This window comes from Amblyraja radiata, chromosome 8, assembly GCF_010909765.2.
Source record: "Amblyraja radiata isolate CabotCenter1 chromosome 8, sAmbRad1.1.pri, whole genome shotgun sequence".
NCBI classification, from domain to species: Eukaryota; Metazoa; Chordata; class Chondrichthyes; order Rajiformes; family Rajidae; genus Amblyraja; species Amblyraja radiata.
Window position 1 is genome coordinate 46630161 of NC_045963.1, and position 26120 is coordinate 46656280.

The 26120-nt window shown below is 46.4% G+C and overlaps 1 protein-coding gene across 1 annotated transcript in view; it reads right to left on the minus strand.

Moving 5' to 3' along the window:
• The window catches only part of pygb (glycogen phosphorylase B), a 73765-nt gene that overhangs the window by 26686 nt on the left and 20959 nt on the right, over positions 1–26120 (minus strand). The window contains exons 7-9 of the mRNA XM_033025815.1: positions 4242–4324; positions 2805–2948; positions 1377–1469 (exon numbers count right to left, since the gene is read on the minus strand). Coding sequence (XP_032881706.1) covers positions 1377–1469; positions 2805–2948; positions 4242–4324 — 320 coding nt within the window. The remainder of the gene's footprint in view (positions 1–1376; positions 1470–2804; positions 2949–4241; positions 4325–26120) is intronic.

A 26120-nucleotide genomic window follows, 5' to 3' on the forward strand; every position in this document is an offset into this window, starting at 1 on the left:
CAATAGCAAGAATGTCCTTCCTCAAATTAGGGGACCAAAACTGCACACAATACTCCAGGTGTGGTCTCACTAGGGCTCTGTACAACTGCAGAAGGACCTCTTTGCTCCTATATTTGATTCCTCTTGTTATAAAGGCCAACATGCCATTCGCTTTCTTCACTGCCTGCTGTACCTGCATGCTTACTTTCATAGACTGATGTACAAGGACCCCCAGATCCCGTTGTACTTCCCCTTTTCCCAACTTGACGCCATTTAGATAGTAATGTGCCTTCCTGTTTTTACTACCAAAGTGGATAACCTCACATTTATCCGCATTAAACTTCAACTGCCATGCATCTGCCCACTCCCCCAACCTGTCCAAGTCACCCTGCATTCTCATAGCATCCTTCTCACAGTTCACACTGCCACCCAGCTTTGTGTCATCTGCAAATTTGCTGTTACTTTGAATCCCTTCATCCAAATCATTGATGTATATTGTAAATAGCTGCGGTCCCAGCACCGAGCCTTGCGGTACCCCACTATTCACTGCCTGCCATTCTGAAAGGGACCCGTTAATCCCTACTCTTTGTTTCCTGTCTGCCAACCACTTCTCTATCCATGTCAGCATTCTATCCCCAATACCATGTGCCCTAATTTTGCCCACTAATCTCCTATGTGGGACCTTATCAAATGCTTTCTGTAAGTCCAGGGACACTACATCCACTGGCTCTCCCTTGTCCATTTTCCAAGTTACATCTTCAAAAAATTCCAGAAGATTAGTCAAGCATGATTTCCCCCTCGTAAATCCATGCTGACTCGGACCGATCCTGTTACTGCTATCCAAACGTTCGGCTATTTCATCTTTTATAATTGACTCCAGCATCTTCCCCACCACCAATGTCAGGCTAACTGGTCCATAATTCCCTGTTTTCTCTCTCCCGCCTTTCTTAAAAAGTGGGATAACATTAGCTACCCTCTAATCCATCTTTCAGGATAGGCAGCTGTCGGGCAGCAGGTAGAGCTGTTGTCTCACAGCAGCAGGGTCCCGGGTTCAGTCCTGACCATGGATGCTGTCTGTGTGTGGAGTTTTACACGTTCTCCCTGTGACCGCGTGGGCTTCCTCTGGGCGCTCCGGTTTCTTCCCACATCCCAAAGACGGCGGGTTTGTAGATTAAAAAGGGCCCTCTGTAAATTGCCTCTAGCGTGTAGGGAGTGGATGAGAAAGTGGAACAACACAGAACTAGTGTGAACGGGTGATCGATGGTCGGCACGGACCCGGTGAGCCAGGGACCCGTTTCCATGAGTATATCTCAACTAAAGGTTTTATGTTTTGTTGCTGCAGAGTGATGGGGGGGGGTCGCTTCATATTAACTGGAAAATAGCAGTGAAGACGGTACCTTTTCCCACTCCAACTGCTCCACATCCACCAGGATCCTCATCAGCTCAGGAATGGCAAGAGCAGGGTGGGTGTCATTGAGCTGGATGGCCACCTGTGAGTAGAGCAACATCGACATTAGCACTGACTGTACTGAGACTACTTCAAAGCACTCAAGGCCGTAAGAAATAATTTATATAGGCAAGTTATTCTTTTGTTCCCTTCATTGATTTGGTCTCATCATCATGATGAGATCTCAGCAGGGACTGATCTCACAGATTGAGCATTGAATCTGACTTGGCAAGGAGCCTTCAGCTCAACAGCAAGCGGGTCGATTCATTGTAGCTTTTAAACAATCCCTTATTCATGCATCCTGCCCCACTGCTGAGTCCTTGCTGCCAACGTGTGGTCAGTGATCAAACCCGCTTCACTGACAGGGGAGGGGAACGGGGGGGAAAGAGGGCAGAGGGATTTAAAAAACACTTGGACAGGTACATGAAAAGGAAAGGTTTAGAGGGATATGGGCCAAACACGGGCAGGTGGGACGAGTATAGATGGGACATCTTGGTGGGCGTGGGAGTTGGGCCAAAGGGCTCGTTTCCGTGCTGTGTGACTCTATGTCTCCAGCCTGGTGTAGGTTTCCCAATCTTGACGTCGAGTCTTGACGTTGGTTGTTGGTCTGGGAAAAGATGTTGACTTTGGTTTGTCCATCTTGCTATGGATTTGGAAGATGTTGCAGAGGCAACATCTGGGCTAGTCCCATTTGGCTTCATAGTGTATACCCTTAACCCTTCCTATCCACAAATCTGTCCAAATGTCTTTTAAACATGGTAACTGTATCCACTTCTATAGGGTTCCTCTAGCAGCTTATTCCAGATAGTGTAAAGATTGCTCCGGAGGGCAGCGCTTGCTGTTTAGTTTCGAGAAACAGCTTCAAGCTGCATCTTGAACATCGCTCACACTTTCTGACATTGTAACAAAAGTTGCTCCTCAAACGTTCTTGCACGGTGGCGCAGCGGTAGAGTTGCTGCCTTACAGCGCCCGAGACCCGGATTTGATTATGACTACGGGTGCTGTATGTACAGAGTTTGTCTTCTGTAAATTGTAAATTGTGCATCGTGTGTAGGATAGTGCTTGTGTACGAGGAATCGCTGGTCGGCACGGACTTGGTGGGCCGAAGGGCCTATTTCCGCACTTTATCTTTAAACTAACTGAACTTGTAGGTTAATTGGCTTCTGTAAATTGTAAATTGTCCCTCGTGCGTAGGATAGCGCTAGTGTACGAGGAATCGCTGATCGGTGCAGACTCGGGGGGCTGAAGGGCCTATTTCCGCACTGTATCTCTAACTAAACACCATTACCCCCCACTATACAACTTGAACCAAACAACAGATTCAATTACATTCTCGTGTAGATAAATTCTAGTCATTCTCCATCCCTGGGAACATTACCTTTTCTGGGAAAGTTTCAAATGAGGTACGGACTGGATCGCGACAGCCAAACTTGGAAGACTTGAAGCGACGGATGATGTCCTGAAGAGTGGCGGCTACCACGAAGTATTCCTGCTTCAGACGCAGCTCCTTGCCCTCAAAGAACTGAATAGGATTAGGTCAGTTAGTGCCATCATTATCCATAATAAGCAAAGATTGCACTCAAAGAACAACAGAATCCCAAATGTGCCACAGCGACGCAGCTGGCAGAGCCTCTGTCCCACAGCACCAGAGACCTGATTTCCATCCTGACCTCGTGTGCTGTCTGTGTGGAGTATGCACGTTCTCCCTGTAACCACATGGGTGCTCTGGTTTCCTCCCACATCTCAAACATGTGTGGGTTTGTGGGTTAATTGGCCCCTCTGTACATTGTCTATAGTGTGTAAGGACTGGATGAGAAAGTGGGACAACATAGAACTAATGTGAACAGGTCGGCGTGGATTCAGTGGGCCGAAGGGCCTGTTCCCATGCTATATCTTTCAATAAATTCAATTAAATATGGCTCCAAGCAGTGGTGGGAGTAATGGGTGATGTGCAGGCTGGATATGAGAAGGTAGTGGAGGTGGGGTACATTGTGGCCTGAACCCACCCCTTCAGGTAGATCACCATCTCGTGAATCTATATTATCACTATTCTTGGCACTCCGTTGCATCATGAAACTCTGTTACTTACTCCAACTCCTGGGCTGGGATTCCATGTATTGTTTATTGAATTCACAAGATGTGGTGGCTCAGTGATTGCCCATCCATGACGGTGGAGAGCCATTGTCATCCAACACCAGGAAGACACAACACTCAACAGCACAGCACAGGAACAGGCACTTCTGCCCACAGGGTTAGGAGCCACCTAACTGAGGCAGGGTCAGGGTTAGATCTTCAGATACGGTCAGCCTGAAGCAGGGTTCCAACCCAGAAAATCGCCTGTCTGTTCCCTCCACAGATGCTGCCTGACCCGCTGAGTCCCTCCAGCACTTTGTGTTTTGATAAAGATTCCAGCATCTGCAATTCCTTATGTCTCCAATTTACAAATGAACTATGGTGCATGGCAGGGTATTATGGATTTGGAGAGTGAGAGTGTTTTAGGGACAGGAAAGATTTCCCAATGACAGAAGGCTTCTGTACATAGGGATTATGGGTAACGAGTTACTAGGGCTACAGTGACATTTCTGCAGGGAGTTTGGAAATGGGAGTTGTGTGGGCGTAGGAGGATGGGGATGGAGAGGGGGAGGCCGGGAAAATCACTCACAGTGGAATGCGAGTGCCCGGTTGAAATAAGACACCAGGCTGGTTCGGTTTCTGCTATGTCCTGGCAGCTCAAAGTTCACCTTTACTGGAAACAGATTTGTTAAAATATGTCTTCATAGAACCTCCAGTGAGGACAGGGCCTTGGCAGACTTACATTGTCGTTGGGGTAGAGGACTCGGGATATATTCTCAGCCAGGTTTCGATCCAGCACCGCCTGGATGTAGTCACCGACGTTGACTATTAAAAGAAAACACACAAATCATCTCATTCAAAATCGATAGAAATTGAGCATCGTTTCAGCACAGTCAGAGTAAAGTCGGATGTGTGGAAACAATGAACCGCAGATGCAGAGACAGTTTCTTCCCAGTTGTTATATCAGGCAACTGAATCATCCTACCAACAACTAGATAGCAGTACTGAACTACTCCGTCATTGGAGACCTTCAAACAATCTTTAATCGGACTTCACTGGACTTTATCTCGTACTAAATGTTATTCCCTTTATTCTGTATCTGTACACTGTGGACGACTTGATTGTAATCATGTATAGTCTTTCCGCTAAATGGTTAGCACGCAACAAAAAAGGGTTTCACTGTATCTTGGTACACATGACAATAAACCTAGCCCACTAACTGGTTTACAAAACGAGACACAAAGTGACAGAGTAACTCAGCAGGTCAGGGAACATCTGTGGAGAACATGGATGGGTGACATTTTGGCCCTCTACAATCAGTCTGAAGAAGGTCCCGACCCGAAATGTCACTTATCCATGTTGTCCAGAGAAGCTGCCTCACCCGCTGTGTTACTCCAGCACTTTGTTGTGATGTGCCCCCCTCCATTGGTGGGTCTCTGGTCTCAGATGTCAGAGCTTATTGTACCAGTGCATTACAGGGAGAGGGCTGTCCTGTCATTGGTGGAATCTTCTGCACATTACTCAAAAATCTCACCCCTTCAACCAATTCAGTTTAGTTTTACAGATACAGCATAGAAATAGTCCCTTCAGCCCACCGAGTCCATGCCGACCATCAATCCCCCGTTCACACTAGTTCAATGCTATCCCACATTCTCATCTACTCTCTACACACTAGGAGCAAATTACAGAGGCTAATTAACCTACAAGCCTGAGCACGTCTTTGGGATTTGGCGGAAACCGGAGCACCCGGAGGAAACCCAGCCGGTCACACGGAGTAGGTGCAAACTCCACTAAGTCAGCACCTGAGGTCAGGATCGAACCAGTGTCTCTGGCGCTGTTGGGCAGCTGAGTTGTAACCAAAGTATCTTTTGTACGCTGATTGTAGTTAGTCATATGTTACACTTGTCTTATAGTGATACTGGTGTCTGTATCCCTGCAACCTATTCTCTTTCTACAGGAGGTACTGCCCCAAAAAGTCAGCCTGCATCAAAGACCCACACCACCCTGGCCACGCTCTCAACCTGCTGCTACCATTGGGAAGAAGTTACAGGAGCCTGAAAACTGTGACCTCCAGGTTCAAGAACACCTTCTACCAGGAAGCATCTGGCTCTAGAACACTGCACAACACTAACTTCCTCTGGGAAATCATTCCAGACACACACTGCCATCAGAGGGATGATGTTGCCTCCGAGGTCACTCTTAGATCTCTCCCCACTCAACTTAAACCTGTGCCCTCTAGTTTTAGAATCCTCTACTCTGGGGAAAAGACTGAATGCTCACTTTATCCTTGCCCCTCATGATCTTGTACACCTCAAAAAAGGTCACCCCTCAGCCTCCGATGCTCCAAAGAAAACAGTCTCATCTTAGCTTTAAAGTGAGAGTGGCAAGGTTTAAAGGAGATGTGCGGGCAATATTTCTTTACACACAGAGAGTGGTGGTGCCACGAATGTGCTGCCTGCCGGGGGTGGTGGAGGCAGATATGATAGTTCCATTTAATAGGCACATGGATATGCAGGGAATGGATGGATATGGATTATGTGCAGGTAGATAAAGAGTTGGCCTTGGCATCATGTTCAGCATGGACATTGTGGGCCGAAGGGCCAATTCCTTCACTGTTTCGTGTTCCATCCAACCACTCTCTGTAACTCAAGCCCACAAGCCCAGGTCACATCCCGAGTGAGATCAAAACCTACAGGGAAACAAGTGGGGGATTGCTCTGAAAGCTCTGCAAGACATGATGGGCCGAAAGGCCTTTTATGCCATAAGGGGAAACCACAGGCAGCACCTTATCACTGGCAGTACCTTATCATTGCAACATTGCTGTTTGTGGGACCGTGTGTGTTCAGAGTTTGCCTGCTCGTTTAGCTACATAACTATGGAGAATGAGAGAAATATTTCATTGGATGAAAAGCATTTTAGACAGAGTGAGGTTGAAGTTACTATGGAACATAAGAAGAGCAATTTTGTCCTGCGTTCCTATTCTATCCTTCAATACTGCACAGCCGATCTGGGACATACCTCAAGTGTAGACCTGGCGACCGTTTCACCGAACACGAGCGCTCAGTCCGCCAAGGCATACAAGATCTCCCGGGTGCCAACCATTTTAACTCCCCTTCCCATTGCCATACCGACCTTTATGTCCTGGGCCTTTGCTCCATTGCGAGAGTGAGGCCACACGCAAACACGAGGAACATCACCTCATATACCCCACAACCCCAAATGTTCCAATCTAAAGTAATAACAAACCAATCCCCCCCCTCCCCCTCCCACCTTCTTCACTCACATAACCCCACCTTCTTTCCTCCCTCGCTTCCCTGTGCTCCACCTGCACTCACACCCATTTCTCCCCCTCCCCTTCTACATACATTGTTTCCTCTAGCATTATAATTCACAGCTCTTCAATCCTTTTGTCTCGCATCTTTCATGTTTCCATCTCGGGTCTTTGTCTAACCATCTCCCTATCAAAAACCCTTCTCACCTGTATCCACGTATCACTCGCCAGGCTTTGTCCTGCCCCTCCTGTAGTTGGATTTTTTAGACTACATTCCTAGTTCTCTATATCCCCACCGGCACAAATACTTTAACTTTATCTACTCCCCACTCACTTAGATCTTAGTCAAACCACACCTTATCTTACTAAATACCAGTAAACCGAGTACTAATTTGTTGTTCAGTAACTCGAATGCCCAGGAATGAAGTTGTGTAGTTTAATTTATTATTGCCAGGTATACCGAGGTACAGTGAGAAGCTTTTTGTTGCGTGCTATCCAGTCAGCGGAAAGACAATGCATAATTACAATCAAGCTGCCCTCAGTGTACAGAAACAGAATAAAGAGAATGATGTTTAGTGCAAGATAAAGTCTAGAAAAGTCTGATTATAGATTGTTTAAAAGTCACCAATGAAGTACATGATAGGTCAGGACCGCTCTCTAGTTGGAGAAAGGTCGGTTCAGTTGCCTGATAACAGCTGGGAAGAGACTGTCCCAGGGTCTGGTGATGTGCGTTTTAACACTTCTGCACCACTTGCCCGATGGGAGAAGAGGGAGTGACCGGAGCGAGACTGGTCCGTGATTATGCTGGTGGCCTTGCCGAGGCAGCCCGACGTGTAGATGAAGTCAATGGAAGGGAGGTTGGTTTGAGTGATGGTCGGGGTTACGTCCACAATTCCCTGCAATTCCTTGTGTTCTTGGTTGGGGCTGTTCCCAAACCATGGTGTGATGCATCCCAGTGCATCTGAATAAGTTGGTGAGGGTTGTTGGGGGAAATACCAAACTTCTTAAACTTTCTCGGGAGGTAGAGGCATTGGTGTGCTTTCTTGGCCATTGCTTGGATGTGGCTGCTCCAGGACAAGTTGCTGGAGACATCTATTCCCAAGAACTTGAAGCTTTCAACCATCTTTACTTTGGCAGCGTCAATGCAAACCGGGGTATGTGTACCGCTTCTTGATCACTCTTGCTGACATTGAGGGGAAAGTTGCTGTCTTGGCACCAAGTTATGAGGTTCTCATTTCTCTTTCCTGGACTCCGTCTCGTCATTATGTGATATCCGGCCCACTATGGTGGTATCATCCGCAAATTTGTAAATTGAGTTGGAATGGTATTTCGCTGCACAGTTGTGGGTGTACAAGGAGTATAGAAGGGGGCTGAGAACGCACCCGTGTGGGGCACTAGTGTTGCAGATTATCGTAGAGGATGATCTACGATATCATCCTATCATACCCTCATCAGTATGGGTCGGTTGGGTCAGGAGGTCGAGGATCCAGTTGCAGAGGGGAGTGCTGACCCCAGGTTCCACGGGTTTGGAGAGGAGCTGAAGGAGATTACAGAAAGTGGTGGACAATGCCCGGTCCATCGCGGGTATTGATCTCCCCACCATCGAAGGGATCTACTGGAGACACCGACTCAAAAAGCCAGCCCGTATCATCAAAGACCCACACTATCAAAAAGTTCTAAACACTGCCCAGTCCATCATCGGCACTGACCTTCCTACCATCGAGGGGATCTATCGCAGTCGCTGCCTCAAAAAGGCTGCCAGCATCATCAGGGATCCACACTATCCTGGCCACTCACTCGTCTCCCCGCTGCCTTCAGGTAGAAGGTACAGGAGCCTGAAAACTGCAACATCGAAGTTCAGGAATAGCTCTTCCCCACAGCCATCAGGCTATTAAACTCAACTCAAACAAAACTCTGATCATTAATAACCCATTGCACTTTATCTGTTTATTTATGTGTGTATATATATATTCATTGGTCATATATATGGTCACACTGATCTGTTCTGTTCTGTATTTATTGATGCCTACTATATTCTGTTGTGCTGAAGCAAAGCAAGAATTTCATTGTCCTATCTGGGACACATGAAATAAACTCTCTTGAATCTTGAATCTATCCTGGCCACGCTCTCATCTCGCTGCTACCATCGGGAAGAAGGTACAGGAGTCTGAAAACAGTGATCTCCTGGTTCAAGAACAGCTTGATCCCAGCAACCATCAGGCTTTCGAACACGGCACAACACTGACCACTACCCCAGTAACTATGATCCATTATAGACTTTCTTTTGGTTTCTACTCGTACTGTTTTTGCACTATTCCTGGACCGAGAACACCGATGCAATTATCAAGAAAGCTCATCAGCGCCTCTACTTCCTGAGAAGATTACAGAGAGTCGGTTTGTTAAGGAAGATTCTCTCTAACTTCTACAGGTGCACAGTAGAGAGCATGCTGACCGGTTGCATCGTGGCTTGGTTCGGCAATTTGAGCGCCCTGGAGAGGAAAAGACTACAAAAAGTAGTAAACACTGCCCAGTCCATCATCGGCTCTGACCTTCCTTCCATCGAGGGGATTTATCGCAGTCGCTGCCTCAAAAAGGCTGGCAGTATCATCAAAGACCCACACCATCCTGGCCACACACTCATCTCCCTGCTACCTTCAGGTAGAGGGTACAGGAGCCTGAAGACTGCAACAACCAGGTTCAGGAATAGCTACTTCCCCACAGCCATCAGGCTATTAAACCTGGCTCGGACAAAACTCTGATTATTAATAACCCATTTTCTGTTATTTGCACTTTGTCAGTTTATTTATTCATGTGTGTATATATTTATATCATGGTATATGGACACACTTATCTGTTTTGTAGTAAATGCCTACTATGTTCTGTGTGCTGAAGCAAAGCAAGAATTTCATTGTCCTATACAGGGACACATGACAATAAACTCACTTGAACTTGAACTATTATGGTCTGGTTATCTTGTATTATTGATTGTTAATGAGTTGTATTATTGATTATTTCATATTTATCAGTGTGTTATTATGTTAACGGGCCACTAAAGATGTGGCAAGTAAAAATGTCATTGATCACTGTTCAAACTAGTTCTATGTTATCCCACTTTCTCATCCACTCCCTACACACTGGGGGCAATTTACAGAGGGCCATTTAAACTACAAACCTGCACGTTTTTGGGACGTGGGAGGTAACCAAACCCCCCCAAAGGAGCCCCTTTGGTCACAGGGAGAACATGCAAGCTCCACACAGACAGCACATGTGACCAGGATCAAACCCGGGTCTCTGGCAGTGTGAAGACCATTGTGCCGCCCTTTAATGTTTCTGTCAGCACTCTTTGCAATGTTGTCAGGCTTTCCAATCAGCAAATCTGGATACTTGTCTTTCACACTCTGCCAGGTAACTGCCTATTATTCTTTCCTTGTCTTGTCATTCAACCAATTTCCTATCAAGTAAATCATTTGATGTCAGTGCCAGAAGTATCAACTACATAGAGCTCTCCGATGTCTCCAGTAAATAATTCACAGGTTCATCATCTTCTCAAATTCATACTGTCAAACTATCTCTGATCAACCAGCTTTAAGGTATTCTGACCTTAATTTCCAAGAATAGGGTGGAAAAGACCAGAGGGCATAGCTTTAAGGTGAGAGGGGCAAAGTTTAAAGGAGGTGTGCGGGACAACTTTTGTGTTTTTTTACACAAAGAGTGGAACACACTGCCAGGCGTGGTGGTGGAGGCGGATATGATAGTGGCGTTTAGGTAGCTTTTAGATAGGCACATGGATATGCAGGGAATGGAGGGATATGGATCATGTGCAGCCAGAGGAGATTAGTTTATCTTGGTATCATGTTGGTCACAGACATTGTGGGCTGGACGGCCTGTTCCTGTGCAGTTCTACGTTCTAATAGCAAATCATTCATTGTTCTCTCGTCTCCTTTATTTCTTGTATAATGATGAGGAACTTTGATAGGTTAATGGTAGGATATTTGTAACCTTCCCACCTGCTTGAACAAACTCAAGATGAAGCTGGCTGTCCCCTGAGTATATTGCTCAGGATGGAGGCCTTTGCAGTTCTGTTAGTTTGTTAACAGGAACTCTGGCCAGCTGCCTCCTCACCAGTTTCCCCAACATCCAAGAGGCTCAGTTTTGCCCCATTATAATCCTCGTACACTCACCTCCTATCCCCAAATCCCCCATTTCCATAATATACCCCCCCCCACTACACCTGCCTCCTCCCTCCCCCCCCCCCCATCTCCTTCCATCCATATCCCTCCCTCCGGTTCCAGCATCTGCAGTTCCTTGTGTCTCCATATTAAAGTTTGTGTTGATTTTAATAATCCACGCGTCACTTCACACACTTTGCAGCTCACTTTTGTTATTGTGCCTTTCTCTGGAATGGCGGACGCTGAGGGGAGATTATGTAAGTAAATAAACTTACGAGGGGCATAGATAGGGTAGACGATCAGAACCATTGACCAAGGGTGGAAATGCCCATCACTAGAGAGCATAGCTTTAAGGTGAGAGGGGCAAAGTCTAATGGAGCTGTGCGGGCTCTATTAAACTTTACACAGAGAATGGTGGGAACGTTTAACGTCATTATCTTTTCTGCCTCGCGTTCCAGCTCTCCACCATTCTCTGTCTAAAGTTTAATGGAGCCCACACAGCTCCAAACGTTGCCCCTCTCACCTTAAAGCCATGCCCTCTATTGATGGGCATTTCCACCCTGGGTCAAAGGTTCCTACTGTCACATGGAAGTGCAGGGAACAGAGGGATATGCATCATGGGCAGGCAGATGAGATCAGTTTAACTTTGCATTATATTTAGCACAAACATTGTGGGCCGAAGGGCCCATTCCTGTGCTGTACTGTGTTCTGCATGCCTTGCCTTTAAATTCCTTGTTGACCCTTATTTCTTGAGTCATCAGTACTGGGTCATTGGCAAATAAAGCAATTAATCGTTTACACACATTCGCTGTGGTCTCAGCGATACTATTGAGCAGCTCCCACTAAAGAACTGCAGTTGTCTTTGGCACCGAACAACATTTGCTCCAAATCTATCAAGCTGAAAAATCTACACTTTGTTATTGCATTCCTTGTATTATTATATCCAGGCTTATGAAGAAAGGGTTCTGCTGCAAAGGGTATGCGAGATTGTGCCAGAAGAGAAGTGGTCAGGTTTATGAGCTGCACAGCAGAACGTCCCAACACTGCACAGTACATGTAGCCACCCTCACTTACAGCACCATATTAGGAGAAGAACAGACAAGGTGGAAGCAGCAACACTTCATTGTGATGTACTAACGGCATGAACGGAGACTGCATAATATCTGCATTTGTCTTACAGTGAACTAGCAGCACCAAAAGAGGTCATAGAAACATAGAAACATAGAAATTAGGTGCAGGAGTAGGCCATTCGGCCCTTCGAGCCTGCACCGCCATTCAATATGATCATGGCTGATCATCCAACTCAGTATCCCGTACCTGCCTTCCCTCCATACCCTCTGATCCCCTTAGCCACAAGGGCCACATCTAACTCCCTCTTAAATATAGCCAATGAACTGGCCTCGACTACCCTCTGTGGCAGGGAGTTCCAGAGATTCACCACTCTCTGTGTGAAAAAAGTTCTTCTCATCTCGGTTTTAAAGGATTTCCCCCTTATCCTTAAGCTGTGACCCCTTGTCCTGGACTTCCCCAACATCGGGAGCAATCTTCCTGCATCTAGCCTGTCCAACCCCTTAAGAATTTTGTAAGTTTCTATAAGATCCCCTCTCAATCTCCTAAATTCTAGAGAGTATAAACCAAGTCTATCCAGTCTTTCTTCATAAGACAGTCCTGACATCCCAGGAATCAGTCTGGTGAACCTTCTCTGCACTCCCTCTATGGCAATAATGTCCTTCCTCAGATTTGGAGACCAAAACTGTACGCAATACTCCAGGTGTGGTCTCACCAAGACCCTGTACAACTGCAGTAGAACCTCCCTGCTCCTATACTCAAATCCTTTTGCTATGAAAGCTAACATACCATTCGCTTTCTTCACTGCCTGCTGCACCTGCATGCCCACTTTCAATGACTGGTGTACCATGACACCCAGGTCTCGCTGCATCTCCCCTTTTCCTAGTCGGCCACCATTTAGATAATAGTCTGCTTTCCTGTTTTTGCCACCAAAATGGATAACCTTACATTTATCCACATTATACTGCATCTGCCAAACATTTGCCCACTCACCCAGCCTATCCAAGTCACCTTGCAGTCTCCTAGCATCCTCCTCACAGCTAACACTGCCCCCCAGCTTAGTGTCATCCGCAAACTTGGAGATATTGCCTTCAATTCCCTCATCCAGATCATTAATATATATTGTAAATAGCTGGGGTCCAAGCACTGAGCCTTGCGGTACCCCACTAGTCACTGCCTGCCATCGAGGAGGAGGAGCCATCTTGGTGAACGGCTGCTAGCAGCAGCCGTCCGTCTTAAATTCGTTTTTTTTCTAGTTTTTAGTGAGTCCTGTTTTTTTGTTTGTAGGGGATATGGTCTTTTAATGTGGGGGGGTAGGTGTTACTTTATTTATAGGTCCCTACCTGGTCGGTGTGGCAGCCTTTTTTCCGGGCTGCCCGTCGACCCGTCGTCGTGGCCTACCAGCGGGCTTGGAGCGCCGTTTCTTGGCGGGAACCACCCAGCACCTCGGCCTGCGTGGCGGCACTGCATTGGAGCGATGGAGCGCTGGAGCGGAGCGGAGCGGGCGATGCCTTGCCTGGGTCGCCGCGCTGGAGCTCTGGCGAGCTGGACCGCCGTGAGCAACATCTCCGGGCTGCGGGTTTGCGGAGCGGAGAGGCGGCGTGCCGAGAGACGGCGTGCGTAGAGGCGGCAAGGCGGCAGTGAGGAGAGCGGGGCGCCGACTTTTTCATCTGGAGCCTGGGTGCTCCAAACCGGCGCGGCCTTGTCGGCTTCGGCAGCCGCGGGCTCCAACCAAGAAGCGGCCGTTCCAGGTGGCCCAGCCGCCGAAAGGACTCTCCCGACGCCGGGGCAAGACCACCCGGTGAGAACGGCCAGGGACATCGGGCCTCCGTAGAGGCAATTGCGGTGGCCCCAATAGGCCTGACTTTGGGGTGAACATGGGGTGGGGACTGGACATTGTGCCTTCCTCCACAGTGCTATCCACTGTGGGGGGATGATTTTTTTTTGTCTAACTGTAGTCTTGTAGGTCTGTGTCCAAGATGGCTGCCGTGAAGGGAGAGTGGACGCTGTCACGAATTGGTTGCCGCTGCTCTCTCTTCACACTGTGTTTTTGATTTTCTGTTTTTGGATTGAATTCTGTTTTTAATTTGTGTCATTGTGATGTCTTTAATTACTTGTTTTACTCCGATTATATGTTTTTATTCCGATTACTATGTAAGGTGTCCTTGAGATTTTGTATGAAAGGCGCCCATTAAATATAAAATTTATTATTATTATTATTGTGAAAAGGACCCGTTTACTCCTACTCTTTGCTTCCTGTTTGCCAGCAAGTTCTCTATCCACATCAATACTGAACCCCCAATGCCGTGTGCTTTAAGTTTGTAAACTAATCTCTTATGTGGGACCTTGTCGAAAGCCTTCTGGAAGTCCAGATACACCACATCCACTGGTTCTCCCCTATCCACGCTACTAGTTACATCCTCGAAAAATTCTATAAGATTCGTCAGACATGATTTACCTTTTGTAAATCCATGCTGACTTTGTCCAATAATTTCACCACTTTCCAAATGTGCTGCTATCCCATCTTTAATAACTGACTCTAGCAGTTTCCCCACTACCGATGTTAGACTAACTGGTCTGTAATTCCCCGTTTTCTCTCTCCCTCCCTTCTTAAAAAGTGGGGTTACGTTTGCTACCCGCCAATCCTCAGGAACTACTCCAGAATCTAAAGAGTTTTGAAAGATTATTACTAATGCATCCACTATTTCTGGAGCTACTTCCTTAAGTACTCTGGGATGCAGCCTATCTGGCCCTGGGGATTTATCGGCATTTAATTTACCCAACACCACTTCCCGGCTAACCTGGATTTCACTCAATTCCTCCAACTCCTTTGACCCGCGGTCCCCTGCTATTTCCGGCAGATTATTTATGTCTTCCTTAGTGAAGACGGAACCAAAGTAGTTATTCAATTGGTCCGCCATATCCTTGTTCCCCATGATCAACTCACCTGTTTCTGACTGCAAGGGACCTACATTTGTTTTAACTAATCTATTTCTTTTCACATATCTATAAAAACTTTTGCAGTCAGTTTTTATGTTCCCTGCCAGTTTTCTTTCATAATCTATTTTTCCTTTCCTAATTAAGCCCTTTGTCCTCCTCTGCTGGTCTCTGAATTTCTCCCAGTCCTCCGGTATGCTGCTTTTTCTGGCTAATTTGTACGCATCATCCTTCGCTTTGATACTATCCCTGATTTCCCTTGTTATCCACGGATGCACTACCTTCCCTGATTTATTCTTTTGCCAAACTGGGATGAACAATTTTTGTAGTTCATCCATGCAGTCTTTAAATGTCTTCCATTGCATATCCACCGTCAACCCTTTTAGAATTAATTGCCAGTCAATCTTGGCCAATTCACGTCTCATACCCTCAAAGTTACCTTTCTTTAAGTTCAGAACCATTGTTTCTGAATTAACAATGTCACTCTCCATCCTAATGAAGAACTCAACCATATTATGGTCACTCTTGCCCAAGGGGGCACGTACAACAAGACTGCTAACTAACCCTTCCTCATTACTCAATACCCAGTCTAAAATAGCCTGCTCTCTCGTTGGTTCCTCTACATGTTGATTTAGATACCTATCCCGCATACATTCCAAAAAATCCTCTTCCTCAGCACCCCTGCCAATTTGATTCACCCAATCTATATGTAGATTGAAGTCACCCATTATAACGGTTTTGCCTTTGTCGCACGCATTTCTAATTTCCTGTTTGATACCATCTCCAACTTCACTACTACTGTTAGGTGGCCTGTACACAACACCCACCAGCGTTTTCTGCCCCTTAGTGTTTCGCAGCTCTACCCATACCATTCCACATCCTGCAAACTAATGTCCTTCCTTTCCATTGCGTTAATCTCCTCTCTAATCAGCAACGCTACCCCACCTCCTTTTCCTTTCTCTCTATCCCTCCTGAATATTGAATATCCCTGGATGTTCAGCTCCCAGCCTTGGTCACCCTGGAGCCATGTCTCCGTGATCCCAACTATATCATAGTCATTAATAGCTATCTGCACATTCAACTCATCCACCTTATTACGAATGCTCCTTGCCTTGAGACACAAAGCCTTCAGGCTTGTTTTTACAACACTCTTACCCCTTATACAATTTTGTTGAAAAGTGGCCCTTTTTGATTTTTGCCCTGGATTTTCCGGCCTGCCACTTTTACTTTTCACCTTGCTACCTATTGCTTCTACCCTCATTTTACACCCCTCTGTCTCTACGCTCACACATTTAAGAAACCCTTTCCTTTTAACTCCATCCTCCACTAGCCCATTCGACACCCCACCCCCCTTATTCAGTTTAAAACCACCCGTGTAGCAGTGGCAAACCTGCCTGCCAGAATGCTGGTCCCACACCTGTTAAGATGCAATCCGTCCCTTTTGTACAGTTCCCCCTTACCCCAAAACAGATCCCAGTGATCTAAGAATCTAAATCCCTGCCCCGTGCACCAGTTCCTCAGCCACACGTTCAGGTCCCGTATCTCCCTGTTCCTGCTCTCGCCAGCACGAGGAACTGGAAGCAAACCGGAGATAACAACCCTGGAGGTCCTGCTTTTCAGCATTTTCCCGAGCTCTCTAAAGTCACGCTGCAGAATATTCATCCCCTTCTTTCCGACATCGTTTGTGCCGACATGCACTACCACTTCCGGATGTTCACCTTCGCCCTTGAGGATTTTCTGCACTCTGTGTGACATCCTGGATGTCGCTGCTATATAACATTTATAGGTCGAGGTTTCTTATTGTCACTTAGTTTAGTTTAGCTTAGAGATACAGCACGTAAACAGCCCCCCCCCCCCCCCTCCAAACCTTTCATATCCATGTATCTGTCAAAGTGTCTTTTAAATATTGTTTTAGTACCTGCCTCAACTACTTCCTCTAGCGGCTCATTTCATATGTCCACCACCCTCTGTGTGAAAAAGTTGCCCCTCAGGTTCTTTTTAAATCTTTTCCCTCATGCCTAAAACCTATGACCTCTGGTTCTTGACTCTCCTTCAGATGGAATGGGAGGAAGAAAGCTGGAAAAGAGGTGAAAGTGAGGGCAAAGCCAGGCAAATGATAGGGTCTGAAGGGTCCCAAACCAAAATGCCGTCTGTCCATTCCCTCCATAGATGCTGCCTGACCCGCTGAGTTCCTCCAGCACTTTGTGTTTTTGAGCTGGCTAAATGGTGGTTAGAAAAGTGGAGTTTGTGGAAGCTTTTGAAGAAGAGACAAATGTCCAGAGGAAATAGTGGGGAGTGACCACAAGACATCAAGTGGATGGAAGCCAATGGGAAGTTGTGTGTGTGATGATGCACCATGTGTCATGCGTGTGCGTGTGTGTGTATGTCTGCGTGTGCCTGTGTGTATGTGTGTGTCTATCTGCATGTGTCGGTGTGTTTGGGGGTAGGATGTGGAAAGAAATATAGTGTAAACCCACGAGAGACCAAAGTTGAGGAAATACAAAATACTTGGAGGTTAGAGTCATCAAGCACGGAAACAGGACGGAAACAGGCCCTTCGACCGACCTTGTCCATGCTGACCAAGTAGGCCTACTGGTTGGTCCCATTTGCCTAAAGCCCTCTCCACACAGTGGTGCAGTGGTAGAGTTGCTGCCTTACAGCGCCAGACACACGGGTTCGATCCCGACTACGGATGCTTTCTGTATGGAGTTTGTATGTTCCCCCTGTGATCACGTGGGATTTCTCAGAGATCTTCCGTTTCCTCCCAAACTCCAACGACGTACAGTTGGCTTGGTATTAATGCAAAATTGTCCCTCGTGTGTGTAGGATAGTGTTAATGTGCGGGGATCGCTGGTCAGTGCGCACTCGGTGAGCCGAAGGGCCCGTTTCCGCTCTGTAATTCTAAACTAAACCCTTCCTATCCTGGTTAGCCCAGCTGATGGATTCACTGTGATAAGAGAGAATGGGGATGGGGTGAGGATTTAAACTCCAACTTTGGAATTAAGGTGCAGATATGAAAGATTTGTCGTAATACTGGAAAAGCAGGTTAGTTCTTTAGTGTCCCAGCCATCATTTATCCATCAATCTATATTTAAAACAATTCATTTGGTCTTTAGACGGATATGTTTTTCAGTGTAACAGTGAGATAATAAATTGGAAGAGATGCAAGCATTACCACACATTGTAATGAAACATGAATACCATTGCTATTCAAGAAAAATATGCACATTTTTCTATTTCTTTTGACGCATTTAGTAAAGACAAAAGTATTAGTGATAAATAAAACGAGTATTTAATTGAGGTTTAAGAAACATTTCATTCAATAATGACAATTTATTTGTGGTGTCGGACAGTGAGGTGGGATTTAGAGGGATGGGCCAAATGCATCCAAACGAGACTAACCCGTATGATGTATTGGTCAGCATGAGCAAGCAGGGCCGAAGGGCCTGATTCTGCGCTGTACAGCTCAATGACAATTCCACATCCTCGACAAATGACATGGGGAAGGGCAATTAGAATGGATATGCTGGATGACGGTGGTGGGAATATGGGATTGAGGTGGTTTAAGATCAGGTGACCAACTGATTTGGGGGTGGCACAGTGGCACAGCTGGTAGAGCCTTTGCCTCACAGGGCCAGAGTGCTGGGATCGATCCTGATCTCGGTGCTGTCTGTGTGGAATTTGCATGTTCTCCCTGTCACCACATGGGTTTCCTCCTGGTGCTCCGTTTTCGTAAGTTATAGGAGCAGATTTAGGCCATTCGGCCCATCAAGTCTATTCTGCCATTCAATCATGGCTGATCTATCTTTCCCTCTAATCCATTCTCCTGTCTACACCTTATAAAGTCATAAGGTCATAAGTTATAGGAGCAGATTTAGGCCATTCGGCCCATCAAGTCTACTCCGCAATTCAATCTTGGCTGATCTATCTCACCATCCTAACACCATTCTCCTGCCTTCTCCCCATAACCATGACACCCGCATTAATCAGGTGATTCTCCCACATTCCAAAGACGTGCAGGTTTTTAGGTTAATTTGCTTTTGTAAGTTGCTCCTAGTGTGAAGGGAGTGGATGAGTAAATGGGTCAACACAGAACTAGTGTGAACAGGTGAAGGGTCTATTTCTACACTGTATCTTCCAATCAATTAAATTAAAAAAAGAGACCTCATCTCCCGGAGGACACATGCCACCAAACCTGCCAAACCTGCCAGTCAGGAGTCTCAGTCTTCAAAACTGGATTTCTAGTGTAAACGGAGTCTCATTCTTGTGACAATGGGCAAGGGAGCGTGAGTCAGCACACAGCCAGATTTGGAATCTGCCCTCAGCAAACCAGGATGGTGTAACAGGATTAGAATTTGTTGAGACTGACTGTTTGAGTAAAGTTGAGTGGCCCCAGGCCAACAATAATCAACCATCCGTTTGTTTTGTGAAGTACAATCTGCTCTGGAGTCTGCAATAGTCACGATCTCAACTCTGCAAACAACTCCGATCTCAACTCTGCAAACAACTCCGTGTTGGGTTTGCAGCTCCCAGCAAGAGCCAGTGAGGGGGAAACACTTTCAGTTCACTTCAGTTTCAGTTTAATTTATTGTCACAAGTACCGAGGTACAGTGAAAAGCTTTTGTTGCCTGCTATCTAGTCAACGGAAAGACAATACGTGATTACAATCGAGCCATTTACAATGTACAATGTGGAGATACATGATAAGGGAGTAACATTTAGTGCAAGGTAAAGCCAGTAAAGTCCAATCAAAGATAGTCCGAGGGTCACCAATGAGTAGTTCAGGACTGCTCTCTAGTTGTGGAAGGATGATTCCGTTGTCTGATAACAGCTGGGAGTAAACTGTCCCTAAATTAGGAGGTGTGTGTTTTCACACTTCTATACCTTTTGCCCAATGGGAGAGGGGAGAAGAGGGAATGGTCAGGGTGCAACTCGTCCTTGATTATGATGCTGGCCTTGCCGAGGCAGTGGGAGGCATAAATAGAGTCAATGGAAGGGAGGTTGGTTTGTGTGATGGTCTAGGCTGCGTCCACAATTCACTGCAATCTCTTGCGGTCTTGGATGGAGCTGTTCCCATGGATCCTTTACAGGCAGATGAGATCGGTTTGGCTCGGCATCATGTTCAACACGAACATTGTGGGCCGAAGGACCCATTCCTGTGCTGCACGGTTCCATACTCCAAGGCAACAACCTCACCCTCAATGACAGCAAGATAAGTGGCGGCGGTGTGATACAGCTGCGGCTCGCCTGCAGTCTGTCTGTTTTTACTTTTTATGTCGGTTTTTTTTTGTCTAGTTTAGTAATTTTTTTGGTTATTAGGTGGTGTTATGTGTGTGGGGGGAGGGTGAAACAGAGCTTTCTGTCTCTCCCTTCGGGGGAATGCGACTTTTTGTCGTATCCCCCTTCTCTTCCCCCGTCTGCGCTGAGGCCTAATGGCGGAGCTGGCGGCCTCCAACCTGCGACCGACCTCGAGGGTCCGGAGGTAGAGCCAGCCAGGACTCACCAACGCGAGGCTGGCCGTCTTCGAGCTGTGGCGACGTCCGGGTAGCGGCACGACTCGGCGCTCCGGTGAGGGCGAACGGTGCGGGGCTGAGACACTCCTGTGCGGCCGGCACGGCTACTGGCTGGAAGGCGCTCCCGTGTGAGCAGCCCGGTGCAGGGCTGAGACGCTGCCTTGTGGGCGGCCCGGTGCGGAGCGGAGACGGTGCTACGGCGGCTGAGGCGGCGGCGACCTTGATCCTGGGCTCGGCCGCGGGCCGGTGGAGGACAATGTCGGGAGCTCGCAGGTCACTGGCTGGTGCCTGTTTTCCGGAGCACCCGTTGCAACAGCTGCGGGCAGCTTCGACCACCCCCCGGGCCGCCATCGCCCGGTGGGGTATCGCCTCGGCGCAGAGGGAGAAGAGGAGGGAAGAGACAGTAACTCTAAGACTTTTGCCTCCATCACAGTGAGGAGGTGTTTGGTGAACTCACTGTGGTGGATGTTAATTTGTGTTTATTGTGTTTTGTTATTATTACATGTATGGCTGCAGGCAACAGCATTTCGTTCAGACCGAAAGGTCTGAATGACAAATAAAGGTATTCAATTCAATTCAATAAGGGAGCTAGTTATCGACTATAAGAAGTGTGATGTTTCAACTTCCTAGTTGTAAATGTCACCAACAATCTGTCTTGCACCAACCACGTTGAAGCTGCTGCCCAGAAATGCAAACCAATGCCTCTACTACCTCAGGAGATGAAGGACGTTCAGTATCGTCAGAGATACAGCATGGAATCAGGCCTTTGGCCCATCGAGTCCTCACTAACCATCGATCACCCGTTCACACTAGTGCTTTGTTATCCCATTTTCTCATCCACTTCCTACACACTAGGAGCAATTTACAGAGGGACAATTAACCTACAAACCTGCACGTCTTTGGGATGTGGGTGAAAAGCAGAGCAAACTCTGCACAGACAGCACCTGAGGCCAGGATCAAACCCAGGTCTTTGGCACTATGAGGCAGTGGCTCTACCAGCTGCGCCACTGTGACACCTCTAAGTAAGGTTCACCCCTATTAAATGGGTACCAAAGTATATATCGTGTCAGAGAATATCTCTGTGATCTTGCTAATATTTGTCCTTCAGCCAACCTTCGCCTCAACTAAAGCCGTTTGTGGGAGGTTGCTACGTGTGAATAATGTTGCAGATTCAATGTTTATCACCAACGATGACACTTATGAGCGACCAACAGACTCTTGACCCTCACCGCGCAATCTTAACCACAACCCAACCTCAGCAGCAAACGACTAAAGACGATGTTAGGCTGCATTACCATTCGGCATCCACTATTATGGTTTGGTTACCCAGTGTAACTGATAATTTATTGTAGTACTGTTTATTGTATGTCCTCCAGTTCTTGATTCCCCTACTCTGCGTAAAAGACTCTGTGCATTCACCCTATCTATTCCCCTCACGATTTTGTACACCTCGATAAGATTTCAGCTCAGCTTCCTGCGCTCCAAGGAATAATGTCCTAGCTTGCTGAACCTCTCCCTATAGCTCAGGGCCTCAAGTCCTGGCAACATCCTGGTAAATCCTCAACTGGATGTGTCCAGTTTCACGACATCCTTCCTACAACATGGTGACCAAAACTAAACACAGTACTCCAAATGAGGCCACACCAATGTCTTGTACAACTGTAACGTAACATCCTAACTTTTATTCTCAATACCCTGACGGATGCAGGACAATGTACCAAAAGCCTTCTTTATCACCCTATCTACCTGTGACGCCACTTTCAAGGAACTATGACCCTGCACGCCTCGATCCCTCTGCTCTACAACACTCCCCAAAGCCCTGCCATTCACTGTGTAGGCCCTGCTCCGGTTTGACTACCCAATATGCAACACCTTGCACTTATCTACATTAAACTCCATTAACCTGCTGTAACCATCTTCACTTTTGATGATACCACTTACTACTTGACTAAACTCGTGTCCATTGCTGGTTCTGAGCACTTCTGGTTCTGAAGGCAACAGGGGGAGGGCGTGGGGTGGAGAAGATAATCTGTAAATGCAAATCATCCTTTTCTTGTTGGCTTGGCTCGTCCGTGCTGGGGAATCCCTCCCTGACATGAACTCTTCAACCTCGTGCATTCAGTCATGGCAAAGGGACGACAGTACACAAAATATTACAAATCCGAGAGTTCATGTTACATGACAACTAGGTTATCAACCTTCCAGAATAATCTCATGAAGCAGTTGTGACTGACTGGAGAAACATTATTCATGCAACAAGGCAAAGGATATTTTGCATTTAAATATGTCCTACCTGCCTCTGTTTACCCCATCTCCCTCTAAACCCTTCCTACCCAAGTACCTGTCCAAGTGTCTTTTAAATGTTGTACCTGCCTCAACTACCTCCTCCATACATGGTCCATATACCAACCACCCTCTGAGTGAAAGTTGTAAGTTTGATCCAGACTAGGGAACAGTCACTTCTATACCCGCTGATGCAAGTCTCCACACTGTCTACCCTCTGATGCAAGTCTACACACTACTACCCTCTGATGCAACACTCCATATTACCCTCTGATGCAACACTCCATATTACCCTCTGATGCAAGACTCCACACTGTGTACCCTCTGATGCAAGATTACACACTACTACCCTCTGATGCAAGACTCCACACTGTGTACCCTCTGATGCAAGATTACACACTACTACCCTCTGATGCAAGACTCCACGCTACCCTGCGATCGTTAGCCAGTAGTTACTACATCCCCTAACCATCTCACCCCAGCTTCCCCTTTATACTCGACTGTTGCTGCTATCTATTGAGCCAGCCCAGTCTTTCTTGCACAAAGGTTTAGGCAATGCTGCTCCTGCCACCCACACAGAGATTGCCTCTCCTAATTCACACAGGTTTTGACAAACAGCTCCCTTTTAAGTTAGAGACGGTGTTTCAAATAGTTCCGATTGTTTGTCATGATCCTTGCCCTTTACACACATTGCCTGAAACAATTCAGGGCCTTTACTGGACCCTAACCACATCCTCACATCCATCAAGTGTCAGACAGTATCACCAGTCTGCATAAACTGTCCCATTTCTGTAACAACCCGTTTAACCTACAGCAAGCACTGCACGTCCTTGTCCCTGTCTGCAGTTTGTACATTCTCCCCGTGAGGATGTTGTATGTTCTCCCTGTGACTGCGCGAGTTTCCTCCAGGTGCTCTGGTTTCCTCCTGCACTCCAAAAATGTACAGGTTTGTAGGTTAATTGACTTTGGTCAAAATTGTAAATTGTCCCTGGTGTGTAGGATAGTGTTAGTGTACGGGGTGATGACTGGTCGGCATGGACTCGGTGGGTCGAAGTGCCTATTTCTGTGCTGTATCTCTAAAGCCTAACAGTCTAAAGTAAATCTGCAGTTCATTCTGAAAATGGCAACATAAGTAGATGGGTTAGTAAAGAAGGCATATGGTACGTTTTCCTTCATTGGTTGGGGCATTGAGTATAAGTCAGGAAGTCATGATGCAGCTTTATGGGACTTTGGTTCGGCCACATTTGGAGTATTGGAGTTCAGGTTGCCCCATTACAGGAAGGATGTGAAGGCTTTGGAAAGATTGCAGAGGAGGTTTACTAGAATGATAACTTTATTAGGGGATATTACCTTCAAGGAGCGGTTAGATAGACTTGGATTATTTCCACTGGAACAATGGAGGTTGCTGGAGACTCGACAGAAATATATAAAATAATGGGAGAAATAGATAGGGTAGACAATCAGAACCTTTTTATCCCCAGGATGAAATAATCAAATCAAGTTCAAGTGAGTTTATTGTCATGTGTCCCTGATAGGACAATGACATTCTTGCTTTGCTTCAGCACAACAGAACATAGTAGGCATTTACTACTAAATACTAGAGGGCATTGCTTTAATGTGAGATGGGGTACAGTTTAAAGGAGATGTTTAAAGGAGCAAGTTTAGTTTGGTTTAGTTTAATTTAATTTTGTAATCATTTAATTGTAATTGTAATCGGACACATAACATTTCATTTATTTATAGATATTGTTTATGACACTTTATAAATATTCTTGTTTTGTTTTTTGTATGCTTTCACACTTGCTTTTTATTCTTTTATTCTGTTCGAAATAAAGAATTAATTAAAAAATTTTAATTAATTTTTTTAAATTAATATTTATTTACCAAACAGAGGGCGGTGAGTGCCTGAAATGTGCTGCCAGGGGTGGTGGTGGTGGTGGAGGCAGATACGATAGTGGCATTTAGAAGAATTTTGGATAGACACGTGGATATGAAGGGGAATGGAGTGATATGGAACACATGCAGGCAGATAAGATGTGTAGGAAAGGACTGCAGATGCTGGTTTAAACCGAAGATAGACACAAAATGCTGGAGTAACTCAGCATATCTGGAAAGAAGGAATGGGTGACGTTTCGGGTCGAGACCCTTCTTCAAGCAGATAAGAGCTGGTCTTGGCCTCATATTCAGCACAGACATTGTGGGCCGAAGGGTCGGTTCCTGTGCTGTACTGTACTTTTCTAGGCTTTATTCTTAGACAGCTACAAGCAGCGCTGCCAAATCTGATCAGACAAATTCAAGGAAATCTATCACAATTGTCAAACCCACCCCGTTCCAAAAATCACAGGGCACCCAAAATGTCCACCCCACCAAATGGAAGTCATACAAGTTTATTTTATTAGCCCCCTGCCCACCCCACACACTACCTCCAACAATCTTACAACCGGTAAATGATAGAATATGGAAATAATGCAAATGCACCAGATTCAGGAACAACATCATCCCCGCTGTTATCAGACTATTGAATCCTCCTTCCATAATCTATGGTGTAGTCCTGATCTTCCAACCCACCCAATTGCAGACCTTGCACTTTTTCTGTGTAACACTACATTCTGCACTGTGGTATTTTTCTCTTTGCGCTACGAGTTGTACTTGTGTACAGCTTGATTGTACTCATGTATTGACTGGATAGAGCACAAGCTTTACGCCGTATCTCAGTATACGTGACAATAACAAAACCAACAACAGTTTCTCACGGTGTCATCAGTACACAGGACAACATGTATCACATGCACAGGAACATACAACATACAACAGAACAGCACAGGAACAGGCCATTCGGCCCACAATGTCTGTGCCTAACATGATGCCTGTCGGTGCATCCATTTCCCTTCATTCCCTGCATATGTCCGTCTAATCCTGGGTCTTCCTATTGTGTGCAAATGTATTTTCGATAAATGCTCAAGGTGCAGCCTTTCAAGCCAATCCATTGGCCAGTTCATGAACTAGCCTAACGGTATGTACATTGAATTCTCCAATTCCTGATAACTAGCCTACAAACAACCACAGTTCACAATGATGTATCCCTCTTGGGCTCACAAGTCAACAACCAGCCCACCAAGGAACCTCCTTGCCTGAGGTCATTTGTTGTCCTGGTTTCATTCTGGTTTCCAGCACCCCCCTCCCCACTTCCACTACAATCAGTCTGATGAAGGGTCTCGACTTGAAACGTCGCCTCATTTTCTCCAGGGATGCTGCAAGACCAGCTGAATTACTCCAGCACTTTGTGTCTACCTTTGGCATAAACCAGCAACTGCAGTTCTTTTTTATTACATGTTTACTACACACAACTCCCCCTTTCCCCTGCCCCAAACACCCCCTGC